This window comes from Etheostoma cragini, chromosome 8 (genome assembly GCF_013103735.1).
Source record: "Etheostoma cragini isolate CJK2018 chromosome 8, CSU_Ecrag_1.0, whole genome shotgun sequence".
In the NCBI taxonomy this organism is placed as follows: domain Eukaryota; kingdom Metazoa; phylum Chordata; class Actinopteri; order Perciformes; family Percidae; genus Etheostoma; species Etheostoma cragini.
Genome location: NC_048414.1, coordinates 19,264,057 through 19,279,512, shown reverse-complemented (window position 1 = coordinate 19,279,512; position 15,456 = coordinate 19,264,057). Strand labels below are relative to the sequence as shown.

The 15,456-nt window shown below is 41.6% G+C and overlaps 1 protein-coding gene across 1 annotated transcript in view; it reads left to right on the top strand.

Moving 5' to 3' along the window:
- The window catches only part of ldlrad3 (low density lipoprotein receptor class A domain containing 3), a 77,706-nt gene that overhangs the window by 35,451 nt on the left and 26,799 nt on the right, over positions 1-15,456 (top strand). Inside the window, exons 3-4 of the mRNA XM_034879155.1 lie at positions 5,208-5,333; positions 7,529-7,663. Coding sequence (XP_034735046.1) covers positions 5,208-5,333; positions 7,529-7,663 — 261 coding nt within the window. The remainder of the gene's footprint in view (positions 1-5,207; positions 5,334-7,528; positions 7,664-15,456) is intronic.

Below are 15,456 nucleotides of genomic sequence, written 5' to 3'. Positions count from 1 at the left end.
CACGTCCAGCTGGGAGGAGGCCTCGGGGAAGACCCAGGACTAGGTGGAGGGATTATATCTCCAACCTGGCCTGGGAACTTCTCGGGATCCCCCAGTCGGACCTGGTTGATGTGACTCAGGAAAGGGAAGTTTGGGGTCCCCTGCTGGAACTGCTGCCCCCGTGACCCGATACCGGATAAACGGATGAAGATGGATGGATGGATGTCACAGTGGTGCTGTTCAGCAAAATGTATATAGTTAGACTTTAAACAAAACTATTTATAAAGAGAAAATCACCCCGAAAAATGACATACTAAACCTTTGAGCAGACTTTCCTTATGCAATAAGGTTTGCTGCAACTTCGACTGCTGCTGTAGAGGCCAGTAGCAACTCTGACTCCTGGCCGCTCTATTCAATCAATGGGAGACACACAGGATAGATCAGAGCCAATCAGAGGGCCACACAGGCAGGCTGATGTTTTGTAAAATAGTTTAAAAAATCTATTGATACTTCATAACAATTAGGGACATGACTAATTGTTAGTTTTCCTTACTAATTTTTTATTGATCCTGTTAGCTCTACACAACATTTGGACACAACATTAATTCAGCTCATTTGCTGACTGGAATATTGTCACATTATTGCTTTCTGCGCTCATAACACTGACATTCCAAAATGGCCATGAGATACTGAGTTCTACAGAACTAAATGCTTATCAACAACAAAGTCGTTCTCGACAGCAGGGGGCTGAACTAGCTAAAAAAACGATGATTTAGATAGTAAGGCTCACACTTGGCCAATTCCTCAGTCCAACCATGTGTAGGTAAGGGGTTGCTAAGATTAGGAGTTTGTGTTTATGTGATAACAACAGTGACCAATGCACTGCCTAAAACACAAAGAGCCATATACTGCTTACAGATATGTTTATGCTCTTCTGTTGTCTTCTTTTACACTGGGCTTCATTATTATTTTTTTCTCTGTGTGGGCGTAGACATTTAGGAGGATTGTAGGAGTCTGGGGGACTAAGACTGGAGCATGTCTCGGTTGGTGTGAGTTGATTTAGCCCAGCTCAGATAAACAAAAACTAAGCGCTAATAGCCTGAATAGTTATGAAAGAAATAGTAAGAAAAGAGGAAGGTTTAATGGGACTGAGTCTGTTGCATCCCATGTGCTTAATAGCTGACTGATCAATGAGCTGCTGTAATTACTACCAAGGAATAGGGATTCATTATTGATTAGGGTCTTGCATGCAGCCTCTTACTTTGATATGGCCTCCTGCTATATCTTTTTTTCCTAATCCAGTTTGCTCGTTTAGATTGAATGTTATCCTTGTCCAATCAATAGTCACAAATTAGGCAAAATTATTCCTTTGAAAACTTCAAAGGTCTAAGAACCGTAGCCTTGTCATTTTACAATAGAAGGTTGGCCAATACCAGTTTAAACAATGCAATTTTAGTAATATGTAGCTTTCAGTGATGAACGTTGCAGCAGGACTATTGTCTGACAGATCCCTCCCTGCTTTTTTAAATATTGCTGACTTTGATGGCTTTGCAGAACGCCAGTGTCCCGTAAACGCTTGGCCCTTGAGATGAAAGCAGCTCTATAATGTTGCTATGCGTCTTCCTGTACACTAAGGTTATCGCATTGTACAACTGGCGCGCAGGGCGTACAGAATGATCATTTTGATCCCCAAGCCTTCTAGACTGAAACTTCCCTATGCCCTTCTTGCTTACACCCTGACTCCATTACCTATTGATTTCCTCCCCTAAGAAATGCTTAACGCGGTCACAGAAACCTTTGAAGTCCTCTGCTGTCTCCACTCTTTCCCGTCCTCTGTTCTCTTCCACTCACTCTCCTTGCGCTGCTTTCTTTCTTGTTAGTCCCTTCCTCCAGTCTTTCTCCTCGCTCTGTCAAGCATGCATGCCCATCACGACCAAGCCTACCTGCGCCGAACAAGTTGTTCTGTTCTCTGGGGAACTGAGGAGAGGGAGAAAAGGGGAGACGTGTAGAGAAGGGCATTGAGGTGCATATTTGGGGAAGAGCAAAGCACACTATCTGCAACAGGAGTTCTGCTGTCAGATTGAGCAGAGTGAATGCACCTGATAGTATTCGGTATTCACTTTATTTAAGATTATCAAAGGATTTCTTCCTAAACCCATATGCCATGGTGCTAGACTCCCTGTCCTAGATTTGAACTTTGTTTTTACTTTTGGAAAAAAAGTTTTTTTCTTTTTCAAATTCATGAAAATAAAACAAATGACGGGGGGGGGGGGGGGGGTTCATATGTCTGCGCCTTTGTTTTTGTGTCCTCCAGCTGTGCATTTTGGTGTCATCCAACCATGTTTTTTGTCAAGATAGTCAAGGAATGGAGCTTGACTGCTAACCTCATTCATTTTCATTTGTGCTGCTCAGCTGAAGTTTGGAAGCCACCCAACACCCCGGCCCGTTTTTCCTTAACACCTTCTACAAAGGCTCAGAGAAGAGAAAGAAAAGTTGGCACGTTACCAATGCAGTGCAAACATAGAAACAGCGACGACAGAAGGGATGAAGACCGGATAAAATGGATGCTTATATGTTGCATAGTCGGAGTCGCTGAAATATATCAGCATTACCTGAATTTGAAATCCCAGACCTGGGTTAAAACAAGACGCCTTCACAGGATCATCAAAGGAAGCATAATATTAAGTTTGTGTTTTTACCATTTCTTCCACCGTCAACTTGCTCCTCCTCCTAATTGTTCCTCTCCTTGCTCTGAAAACTCAGCTATAACTCAGGCTATGAAGAACCATGCGTCCCCAGAATACAGCTGAGCACATCCGCTCTCTCTTTCCAACCAGTGCTGTCTCTCCCACCCACGACTCTGCCTTCATGAGCTTGCCCTTCATGTGACATTTGAGCTAATTTGGAACACAAACACAGGGTCAGATGAATCCTGCCAGCAGTAGAAGTGGTAATGAGGATTGGGATGAGGGAGGGAGCGAATGAGGAATCTCAGAGCAATAACAGAGCTGTCCTAATAAGCCAAGCCTGCCGAACAAATGAACAAAGGATCCATGTCCATGTAGAGAAGAAGATGTTTTGTTGTTTTTCCAAAAGGAAACTTTTCTATTTCTCCACAAGACCAAAACATGCTACCTTTAGATCTTACAAGAACTACACAACAAAAAAAGCAAGCATCATCTAAGACATGTGAAATAAATAGAATTAGAGAGTATTATTATTATTATTATGATATTGCATTTGTTTGTGGCCGAATGAATTTCAATTTATGCCTCCACAGCAGCATGTTTTTTTTTTTAAGTAGTTTTTTCTCCCTGGAGTCTACTGAATGTGATATGCAAAATGAGCTTTTGGGGGGTTTGTGCTTCTGCTGTCCAGGTAAACAAAGGCTTCACAGACTATAGACACAGAGAGCGGGCGCTATCCCAGCTTCCTCCCCGTGTTCAGCGGCTTACATTTCATCCTGGAGACGAGCGCTACATCCCTCGTGGTTGTTATGCCTAGCCCCCCCGCCCCCCCTTCGCTAAAGATAATCGCAGCAGCTTGAGAGAGCTCATACATCAGCCTACCACAATATAGAGTAGAGAGAAAAATGTGCGCCCCTGGCATTTGAGACGGCACAACGCCAACCTATGAGCAGGACAAGTCTACCCTTTGTGTTCAGTGGAGAGAAAAAAAACAGAAAGACTGTTTGGTGGCTTGCTTCAAGATGCCTAGTATGCCCACTCATTTTCTTCCGCCCTGTGTGTTTGAGTGGGTGGGTTGTTCCATTCTTTCATTGTTCTGTACTGTTTAAAATGTCTCAAATGTTCCCTCACTGGCATCAACTTCTACTCTTTTTTAACTAGTATCATAATAACGGCTCAGCTGTAATCAGTAGCTTTAGAGAAGTAGAGAAGGTCGGAGATAGGTCTGTTATTATAAATTGTAAATATTGATCGCTGTAGTGTAATGTCTTTTGTTGTTGCCATCAGGGTTTAAAATTCTATCTTCAAAGGTGAACAAGCTAAAGTGAGGTCTTTTATTTTCTGATGTCTTCGTCTTCATCTACCTGCAATCTTGTTTTTCTCCTTCTGCCAGAGAAGATCAATGTGTTTGAGTTAAAACTAGGTGCTAGTGCTAAACGGGGGATGCCAGGCATTGATGTTCGGCAGGGTCGTCACTCAGTCTCATTCAGGCCTGTCCTGGGAGATAAGACCCGTGGCCTGCTTAGGCTGATCAATGGGAGAATCCATACAAATGCTCTCCCACACCATTTCCTCTCTTTGTCTTTGTCATTAACTTGTTTTCTTCTCCTATCAGTACTTTGTGCTCAGCATCTTACCCTTTACTTGCTATGCTTCAGAGAACATGAAGATAAGCATTACAGAACAAGAAATGAGCCGAGTAATTAACTGGTCTCTTTAAACAAAAAAAAAGCAACTGTTTGAACCTTGTAAGATGGTTAAAGCGCCCATATTATGCTCATTTTCAGTTTCATAATTGTATTTTGAGGTTTACATGGTTTCATTGTCATAAAGCACCATATTTTTGTTGTAGGCTACTGCACATTGCTGCAGATCCTCTCTGTTTTAGCTACAGTGAGACGTCACACTTGAGAGTACTTCTAAAGGACAGCACATTTGTGAAAAACATGCAGAACAGGGACATGTGAGTAGTTCTTTTGTAGATTATGGTGAACTAGTGTGTGTGTATTGTAGCAGTGTTTTGCCATTGAGAACGAGCTAGCATGCTAGCGCTAGCATGTGCTAAGGTTAGCCACCTCGTCTCGGGTAGTTACGTAGAAAGCCGTGGAGATTTTGAACAACTCACCCGGTGACTGAAGGCAGAGGACATTCAGAAACCTGTATCTCACTCAAAACAGCATGGGTTGTTTTTTTTCCAAGTTTGTATGCGTGTGGAAACACCAGACAAACAAAATAACACCCCAAATCCCAGAAAACGTTTTTTTTTTCATAGTATGGGCTCTTTAATAGTAATATGGTTTAATGTTTATTTTGAGAACATACATTTGTGTGTTGCGTTATTATCATAAAAACATAAAGCAAACTCAGCAGCCTTAGTGGTTGGGCGCCCTCCTTCCTGTGTGCATCTCTGCCAAGGTTACCTCTGTCACAAAACACAATGTAGTGCATTAAGAACTGATGCATCATCTCCAAATCAGCCATAGACTTATCCATTGTTTTCTTTATCCCAACATTCCCCCCCAACCCTTCATCTGTTTTTAGCTAAGGTCAAGTCAAAGTGCGCCCCTTCCTTCTTCGCCTGCGCTAATGGTGTCCACTGCATCATCGGACGCTTCCGGTGTAACGGCTTCAGCGACTGTCCTGATGGGAGTGACGAGGAGAACTGCAGTGAGTCTCACACGACAACCAATTATTGTAATAGCAATGTGTCTCATGCCATGTCCACCAAAAGTCCCGGTCGGTTTGTCTGTGTTCTTGTACTGCCTCTCACTCATAACAGTTCACAATGCAGCTACTGTACTGGTCACATAGCCAGTGGTGGGTTGAGTACTGAACATGTACTTCACTTAAGTACAATCATTTCTGTAAAATCTGAGCAAAGTATTAAAAGGTCAGTCTAGCAGTTTCCTCATTATGTACTATTCCTTCTAATACTAATATGACTGTATAGTGTAGTCTGTGGCTCTGGAGGAGCATTATTGAATAATGAATGGTAGTGTACTACTACACCCCTCCTTTTAAGCTTGAAATGTGCCTCATCATTGAATAAAAAAAGCTTTTAATGGACCAGCGCAACACTTGGTGATGCTTTTATTCATTTAATTTAGGAGCAGCAAAGGTAGTTGGACAAAGAAAGACATCCAATTAAGATAACAATCGCCACACTTCATTCTCCTATCAAAGTGTTTCATTGCATAGTTCAACGTCAAGGTGGTTTTTTACTACTCACCCGGTTGGGCATGTAAAACTAAATCTGCATGCCCAGAGTCCAAATTGACTGGCTCCTTTACCTTTTTTCTTTTTAGTGGTTATCAAAGAACCTCAGCGTTCAATTTAAGTTGAAGAACCCGGCAAGGCACCGAAGGATGGGTTGTTGGTAGCCTTTGTAGCTGCCATGCATGTGAGCCTTTTATAAAGGCACTCCAGCATTTGTTTTCTGAATGAAGACCTTCCTTTGAAAAATGATCCACTTTCATCTGCCCTTAACTCGAACTTACAGCAAATTTCGCGAAACATTGTAGAGCAACAGAGAAAGATAACTTACTAAATAATTTAAAACACTCTTTTTAAAGACAACTGGGTTGTTTAATTTACGTGGCGTTTTACGTGCCCCGGGCCATCGAGCAACCCTTTTTGTTGCATTGTGTCATACTGTTATAAAAAAAACATACTATCATCCCAGCCTCCATCTTGTCCCTTGGTTGAACTATTCATTTTTAAAAGCAAAGGTCTTTGGGTTTTCCAGAGGCACAGAACACACATTATCACGTAACTGTTGCCTTTTTTAGATTTGATCATGGGTTCGTTTCAGAGATTATCACAAAAAAAAGAAAAATTCCACCTTGTTACTTTTGCTGTATTGCGCATGCTTTCTAAAGTGTGAAGCAGGTATTCTGTATATCCCCTCCTTTCAAAGGAAAATGAAAGAGAATGTCATTCTATAAATAATCCAGTGTCTGAGCTGTTGCTGTCCCCTCCACTCACTATCAAATGCTGCATTTAGAGCAGATAATCATAGTGGTGACAAGGAATGAATGGAGAATGTAGCACATTATATTCCCTTTTCAAAACGGTTTGAGTCATCTTTATTTATTTGAATCACTTGTAACTCCTGGGCCTAGCTTTGCTTTTTAGACAGTTTATTACACATGTTGTATTGATATAAAGGACAAGAGGAAGGCCAGGATCCAGGTGTAGTCTGTATTATTAGGCGTATAGTTTGTCCTAACATGACCCCGTCCCTGCTTTCCCAGTGGGGCGCGTGCATCAAGCCGATCACTCACCATTGTCGGAGGCAGTGTTCCTCCCCTGCAGGGCACCACGCTCACAAATCTAATCTAGCTATTTGAATGGAGCTTTGCTGCACGCTCCCAGCACATAATGCGTCACCACTGTGCAATTGTCTGGATCTTCTCACAAGATAATTCTGCCTCATTTTGCAGAAGTTAAAGACAAAACCAAAACATGTGCTTAGAGGAAGTGATAGTTCTGAGCAGGATTTAGAATGTCTTTTAACATTTATTGTTTTTGTCAGTATGATTTATATCAGACTCCCCAGATCAAATGCTTTACTGCTGTAGCTCACACTGTTTTTAATGTTTCAGTTATTCTCCAAAAAGCCCCATGAAAATGTAACCCCCATGTTTTTCTATTAAAATTAATCAAATCAAAGTGTTGTAGATGTGGGGATCAAGCACACAAAACAACGTCTAACAAGTTGCATTACTACAGAATATCATTTTAACTTCATGCTCTGAAGTTTGTTTCTCGGTGTCACTCACACAGTTGAAGTTTGAAATCTCTCTCTGTAACCCTGTTTGAACCAACACTTGACCCTTGACCTCTGCCCTTACTAACCACAGCAGGCAACCCATTGGTGTGCTCGGAGACTCGCTTCAAGTGTCGAAATGGCCACTGTGTAGACCGAAGCTTCTTGTGTAACGGCCAGGACAACTGTCAGGACAACAGCGATGAGGAGCTCTGCCTCACTACAGCAGGTAAGATGGTCATGTGTGCAGAAAAGAAACTATTCAGTATCTATGATATATCTATTCAGGAACTGAGAGTTGGAGACAGGAGCAGGCTAAGCGGGATTTGAAAGATGTTTCTGTTCCTTCTGATTAGCCTCTAAGTCACACATTTCGTTTTTATTGGGGTTTTGTTGGTTAACTGACCCATATCACCAACATTTAAAGAGCCCAAAAAAAAGGCACTAAAATACTAAGAAACTGCTGCAGATGCAGAGTCACGTGCACCAGAGCCACTGACCAAGCGGGAGTGAGAACTTGCCAAATTCATTTCCTTGTTTCTGCTATAAAGACGAGACATGTGGGACTCAAACATCTCACGTTTACCAACAAAACGTACAGCGAAAGACTGCGCGAAACATTTCAGACCATCCTGCCAACATGTATACATTTATATGTATACATGTTGTATGTATATGTAGACAACATCAATGTACGCTGTAACGATTTTTAACTCTAAAGTTGCTGAAAGCAGCTGCTGTTTTCATCCTGTCTGCTCTCTGCAGCAGACGGGGTTGCTGTGTTCCCCCCGTGACTGATGCACAAACACACGCACACACGCGCACACACACACACACACACACACTGTGGATGCAGGACTAAATGGAGATGAGACGTAGTCTCGCTCGTTATTGTAAGTGCAATCATAAGTCAAAGTCCAATAAGTCCTTTTTCAAACCGTATGAATGTGTGTCCCAGGCCAGGATAGGGAACTAACTAACGATGTAAAGATCAACAAGCCACTGACAGACGTGTTCAAATTTGATTCATTCATTAAATATATTATATACAGTATATATATATTTGTTTTAAATCCACCAGCCATTATCATATTATACCAACATTTGCAGCACCCTGAGCTTTTTTGGTAAGGTTACAAGGAAATCTCAGCCTAGAGTAGTTTATTCACCCCTTTTATTTTTCAAGAACTATCCAAACTTTTTTTTTTACAACTTTCTTGCAAGAAACATACAAAAGAAGACGCAACATTTATCACATTTTTTTATAAAAGCACCCGCAAAATCAGGCATTTTGGGCCACAACAATCTCAAATAAAGGCCGTGAAATCCTGCATGGACTGAATGAGGCAAAATTAGCAGTGGGACTAAAATGAATTAATGCCAGAAATTGGCAGTATATGAATGCCATAATTCATGACACAATGTTTCTGAGTTATATAGAGAGCTCTGTGTCAGAAAGCGAAAAATATAAATTTACTCTACAGAAGTAGATCCTTTGTGCAACGAAGATGTGGACATTTAGAATTAAATTAGAGGTTGTCTACTTTATAACATTGGATGGAGGGAACATAAGTACTACAAATAACATGTACTACAAAAACTGAGAATGTGTGTGTTTTGATGTCATTAGCTCTTAGATGAACGAAAGGAGTACATTATACAAATGTCAAGTAACAAGTAACAGGTCTACTTCAGAAACAAGTTTGTGAGACTGAACTATTGGACTGAAGGTAAAAATTTCTGACCGCTGTCACGTTCACCCGTTTTGACAGACAAGATTTTATTGAATTTAATCAGGCCGTAATAGTTGGAAATGTTGGCAGATTTCAGAACAGATGGAAGCTTGTAGATACAGTATCTACAGCTTTTCTATCAAATTGGGTAAAATGACAATAGAGTTGTAAGATTTGTTCACTCAACATGTCACGTCATTTGTGATCTTTAGGGTAAGGGTTTCATCACTGCCGGCTTTTCATAAGGATATAGAGAAGCCACTGACAGATTCTACTTTCTGCCAAAGAAGACATGCGCTGATGTGAACATTCCTGTGTGTTTAACACACAAAAACACACCATGGCATTCTTAGCGTAATGTGAAATCTAATTCTATTCATGACGTTGCATTTAACTCTAACATAAATAGAGTAGTATCATCCCTGAGAGCCGGTCTGGTGTATAGAGTATCCCGGCAGGTACCTCTTACATATGGCATGTCATTCTTATTCCACTGGCAGCTTTGCGTCTCAAAGGCAGCTACTGTCACTATGGCACACCAGTCCCCTTCTCTCAACACTTCAGGTGTACTTCCACTGGCAAGCTGACATTTTTTCTGCCAGCATTCCAATCCTGATGAGCATATTGCCCCAGGCAGCCACATGTGGACCCGTGTCACCGTTTTCTTTTCTGTTCCAAAAAAGATCCTGTGTATTCCTATCCTTCTGTCCAGGTGCTGCTGTCACATTGATGTATTCTACAGTAAATTAAAAAAAAGTCTGTCAAAAAAAGAAAAAAAACAGGTTAAGTGCAGAGTACAAGATAATAAGTCAGTGTCTAGAACACACAGACAGTAATGTTATTACCAATTCAGTCAGCAGAAACTTGATTGAACAAAATATGTCTGATTAACCGGAAGGAGTTCTGTGACAAGTGGACATTAAACTTTAGAATAGGAACACAGTGAATGCTGGTGAAACCGTTCAACACCATTTACTCTCTGAAATAAAATATAACTGTTCATTTCTTTCCTCGCCAGTGGTGGTTCTGATCTGACAAATTGACAAACTACTGTTTTGCTCAATATAATTTAGGCTAATGTTTCACATCACAAATCTAAATTTGATAAGCTAGCATTAATCAATCTTTTTTATATTTGTTTACCTGTGTGTTTGAAAGAAGGGAACAAACAGACAAAAGAAAGAAAGAAAGAAGGAAAGAAAGAAAGTAAAAAAGAAAGAAGAGTCCATCTATCATGTCAAGCCTGTCCTTCTCAGACTGAATGCAAAGCCACACGGTGCTGAATAGAGCTGTATAGTGATGCAGAAATATTGATTGATATTTGTGTCCAGGGCACTCCATTTCCTTGTTGACAAGTGAACAATGCCAACTCCGGTGCTGGCAGAATGTAGCTGTGTGTTGTTATGGGACCCGAGGCATAGATCGCACAATGCAGTCTACAACTATTGAATTCTGTATGAACAGTGTTTGCAAAAAAACATTTGCATCAAAAAACATTTGAGGAATTTTAGAAATGTTTGCATATGTCATATACGGTATACAACTAAAAAAAGCAAGGCAGACGTTGCAGTCGGTAATAAATAAGTGGTGGAAAATAACATGTTTATGCACCTCAGTAGGGGCTGAGTGAAGATCTAAGGAGTGCTTTATGATGCATAATATTGCCAGAGTACAATTATTATACTCCTTTCCCTACAAAAAGAGAGTGTTCCGCCTTGCAGCGATTTTATTAAAAGGCCTGCTGTGGTTGACTGAAAGCCTTCTCAGGCTGCCACCATCTCTGAAATGTTTTCAGGTGTCTGGTGATGGAGTACCAAGTATTATCTAACAGAGTGGTGTGTGCACGTTTTCAATTCAGCTTCCAGAGAAATGCACCAGTGCCAGAGTGTGTTACTGTTGTATTACCAAATACTTCCTGTCAGCAATGATTCTTTAGTATTTATTTGTATGTACGGAGCGTAAATGACCCAAATGTTGTTGCTGAAAGCTTGTGTTGCGCTGTGCGTGGTTGAGAAGTTGTAAGCTCCGTGTTGTTGTGACCTTCAGAACACATCAAGGAACAGCAGCTCAGTTTTTTATTTTTTTTATGATCAGCCTCTGCGCTTCAGAGGGACCGAAGACATAACTTTCTCCATTTCTTTCCTGTACGAACTCGCACACAGACACACACATACACACCTTACATTCTGCTCTGACTTTGCCTCTCCATATAATAAGCGCAGCCCTGCAGGTGACAGATAAGGCATTCAATATTCGCTCTAAGCAACCTGAGCACAACATCTCCTTCCTCACTTTCTCCCCTGTACCTCGTCCTCTGTTTAACTCCTCTTTTTCTTTACCCATAATTACTTGCTCCAGTGTCTCCATATTTGGTTCCTTGATTTGAATAGACTAGTGAGAGATCATCGTGGCATAATATAGAGTAGCGCTTGGTTATCCTGCCTCAGAGGTGTCAGATAATTAGATCTACAGAAGCTTAGCTTTTTTTATGCCTCCAAGTTTTATATTTCCCATTAGAGTGATTTTAAACAATTTGGCACAGGTAGACACAAACAGCAGCACAGAGCCGTTCTTACTGTTTATCGTTTTATTTGATGGGTAATTGATTTTTGAAATAGCGGAGAGGTGGAAAAGTGGCAAACAGTGCAATGTAACAACCCACAATCTTCCATAAATGCACTGGTGCAATCATCGCACAGTCAGATAGAAGGAGTGGGACGGGGAGTCTGTAACGGATAACATAGATAAAGAAATGGAAAGCACACCACATAAACATAATATAGCGAAGCAGAAATGGACTGGTGAGGAGCAATGAATAGCAATGGGCAGGAAGATGGAAGCAAGCAAAGAGAGATTTGGTAGAGAAAGGCGTGGATTCGGATAGAACTGAGCGAGGGGCAGCGATAAGCCGGGAAAGATGAGAGCAGTATCCATCTCAAGTCGAGCCCCGGGGCCGAGCAGTGTAACTCTGGAAACAGAAATGACATGAAAGCTAGTTTAGCAAAGTTAAGCTTCTCATTGCTCTCCTCGGTCTGCCGGGCTGCTCCTAGCAAGGAATAGAGAGCGCAATGATGGAGCGCATGTTTGCCCCTGCAACGAATTGTTGTTAGAACACCGCCGTAGGGTGCACAGGACTTGGCCAGATGCTGGCGGACCCCTCACTGAGAACAAGAGAGCCACTCTGCACATCCAAGGAAGCATACAGTGTCACAGTGCATCTGCACCGCACTGTCAAGTTTAAAGACTAGCTACAAAAGTGATGAGCACGGAAGTTGTTGAAAGTGGCTGAGAATCCCCTTTTAAGAAAAGCAATTTATTTAAAATGCACACATCAGCGTCTCTCGTTATGCATTTATTAACACAAATTGACAAAATAGTATCAGATGGCGTAGTGACTGAGGGAGAGTGTGTTGGTGATTCATATTCACATCTCCTCTACCTCCAAGACGCTTCATCTTGGCCTTTTGTCTTAACTAAAGTTGTTCTGAGAGAGAATAAGAGAAGTGTAAGGGATGTGAAGGTAGGAACAGACGGACAGAGGATGGTTTAAGGGCATCAAAAGCTCCCAGTGGCTCTGTGTGTTTTGGAAGATAAGGTATGCTTTGTGTAGTCACAAGCATCAAATGCACTTCTTTGGGTTGTGTGTGTGTGTTTGTGTGTGTGTATTTATGTGTGTGTGTGTGTGTGTGTGTGTGTGTGTGTGTGAGTGTGTGTGTGTGTGTGTGTGTGTGTGTGCATGTGTTTCAATGTGTATTTGTTCTCTTAGTGAACAGCACACACATTATGTCCACATTTTGTTAAAAAGCTCTTCAATCCTGCATTGGGTTTTATGATGTGCTGTAGCTTTCCAAAATCACATGAGGACGATTTGTGCTTTCACTGCTGCGTCTCCTCTATTTATTTTAATATCAGCCATATGCCATGGTTGGAGAAATTAAAGGCAGATAAATCTATTAACTCGTGAAGACTTCCCACCTGGGACTCTAAAATACATCAATTAGGCTTCTTCTAACAAGAAGGCATCATCAATTGTGCAAACCACAATGGTTTCGAAATATTGACATTCAGGACATCTTGGTCTGCGTTAATGGCAGCACGGTGGCTAAGTGGTTAGCACTTCTACCTCAGAGCAAGAAGGTTCTTGATTCTAATCCATGCTCCGGTTTCCTCCCATCATAAAGACAAGCATGCTGGGTAGGACTACAGTTGAAAAATAGCTGATTGGCTAAAAGTGGTGCATTTACAGAAATGTTGATTAATGTGCATTGTCCTAATCCAATACATTTACATTGTTTGCTGGATAAATCCATTAACATGTGATTTAAATTACAATACATCGTAAACAAAATGTATAGTCTGTCTGCTTGAAAGTACCTTGTATTACTCTTACAATGAGAGACTCACACCCAAGGGTCGGCCTTTGTTTACACATTGCCTCGATGAGTACTTTATGGTATGCAGATTTCTTATCTATGTAGACAGGCAGTAAGTGTAAGAATGCCAATGCAAACTATCCTGCATGATCCAGGAAGTATAACTGCCACAACACATTTTATTGAATTATGGTTTTTCCAGAGACCCCCTCAGAGTAATCATTGGCCTACAAGTCCTGAGAGAGCTGTCAGCCGGAGTGAGATGTTGTGCAGCAAGCTGACAATATAACATTAATCTGCTACACAAGTATACTGTCAAAACATTGGCAGTCGACATCACCCTTGACCCTGATTGGTTTGATGAAAATTAAGCCATGCACTGAACACGGTCCAAAATCTGCAAAATGAAGTGTCAGCAAGATTTCATTGGGGAACATGACTGTGTTTAATTACACTTGGCAGTTTCTTTTGTACATTCTGATAAGCCTGCCATTGAAGATCACCCTTTTCACAGTGATTGTCAAGGTTTTTTTGGCTTATTGTAATAATGTCTGTCTGACTAAAACATTAATGTAAGCTTAATTTTGCCCAACAGTGCCACAGAGCCACCAACCCTCTCTATTCCCACTGAAGAAATAGTTTTAACCTGCTGGTTTGTGTGTGGAGCGATGCTCTGCATGAAGTCAAATCCCTCATTTTAAACTCCAGGGATGCTCCCTTCCCACAGAGAGTAATCTGCAGCTTTCTATTTGTGATATCCTCCTAAGGCTTTGTAAGAACTACTCCATAGATCCACCAGCACTGCATCTGCTGTTTTGCATAAGCACTATGTATTCAACAAGCTGTCTTCACAGCACTGCCATTTACAGGGCCAATAAACACCAGTGATTCAGACGGACCGGTATATACAGTGACATCCAGCAGTAACTCCTGCCTCACCATTGGCTTCTCCAGTAAATTAGAAATTAATATATAGTGTCAGTCTGTTATAGAAAGAATAAGGAATGTCAGAGTGATTAAAGTCCCTCTGAATGTTTTCACTTTTGGTATCCTTTTAGCGTGCTAATAGTGTCTCACACAGCCACGTCCTCCCCCATTGATTACTGCCAGACTTTGGGGCCGAATAATACGTGTGCTGTAGATTAAAATGACAAGTTACTCCATGTGCAATTTTTTGTGGTAGAGACGCGTGCGACGCTGAGATGTTGGTCTGTTCATTCCCTTCGTCAGTAGCACTCAGAGTGCTGGCACAGAGAGAAAGGTGTGGGAGGGAGCGTGAAATGGCGTAGGGGAATATAATGGCAGTAGACTGAGGTGTGGGAGTGGAATGTAATAGTGCCAGTTTATCAGAGCCAACGCACACTTGACAAGCAAAAATAGGGGAGGTTGCAACTGTCGACGCCCATGGAGTCGAACTCCGCGTCAGTTTCTGGTTTTGGCTTTTGTTGGACTAAAGCGTGTTCACAAAGCAGCGTTGAGGGGCTCTCGGCTGCTGGTCCACATGAGATGAAGGCCAAGCATCTGGCAAGACGCTGTTATCTGCTGCTGGCAACGTTGACCCGAGCAGGCGCAGCTTCCTTTTTCTGTCATTTAAATTGTAGATCAAGTTGTTTTCCAGTATAGTAAGAGTGCATTGTAAATTGGGAGGTCTAGCAGTAGCATTTAGCATCTTTACAGCACTGTTGTTATCCATTGGTTTTCATGTGAAAATGGATAACATAGATCATGTTTGTCTACCCGTCTGTTGTGCGTGTTTTCTGGTCTTTATCTGAGAATACACCCTCGCTTGTTTCATCTTTAATTTATTGTCATCCCTCCCCAGCCTCCGTCCCATTCACCAAGGCTAAGTGGCAGTCTTTTCAGAGCTCCTGTTGTTTAAGGACCCCGTTGCCCTTAGCTATGGCCAAACAGAGGGG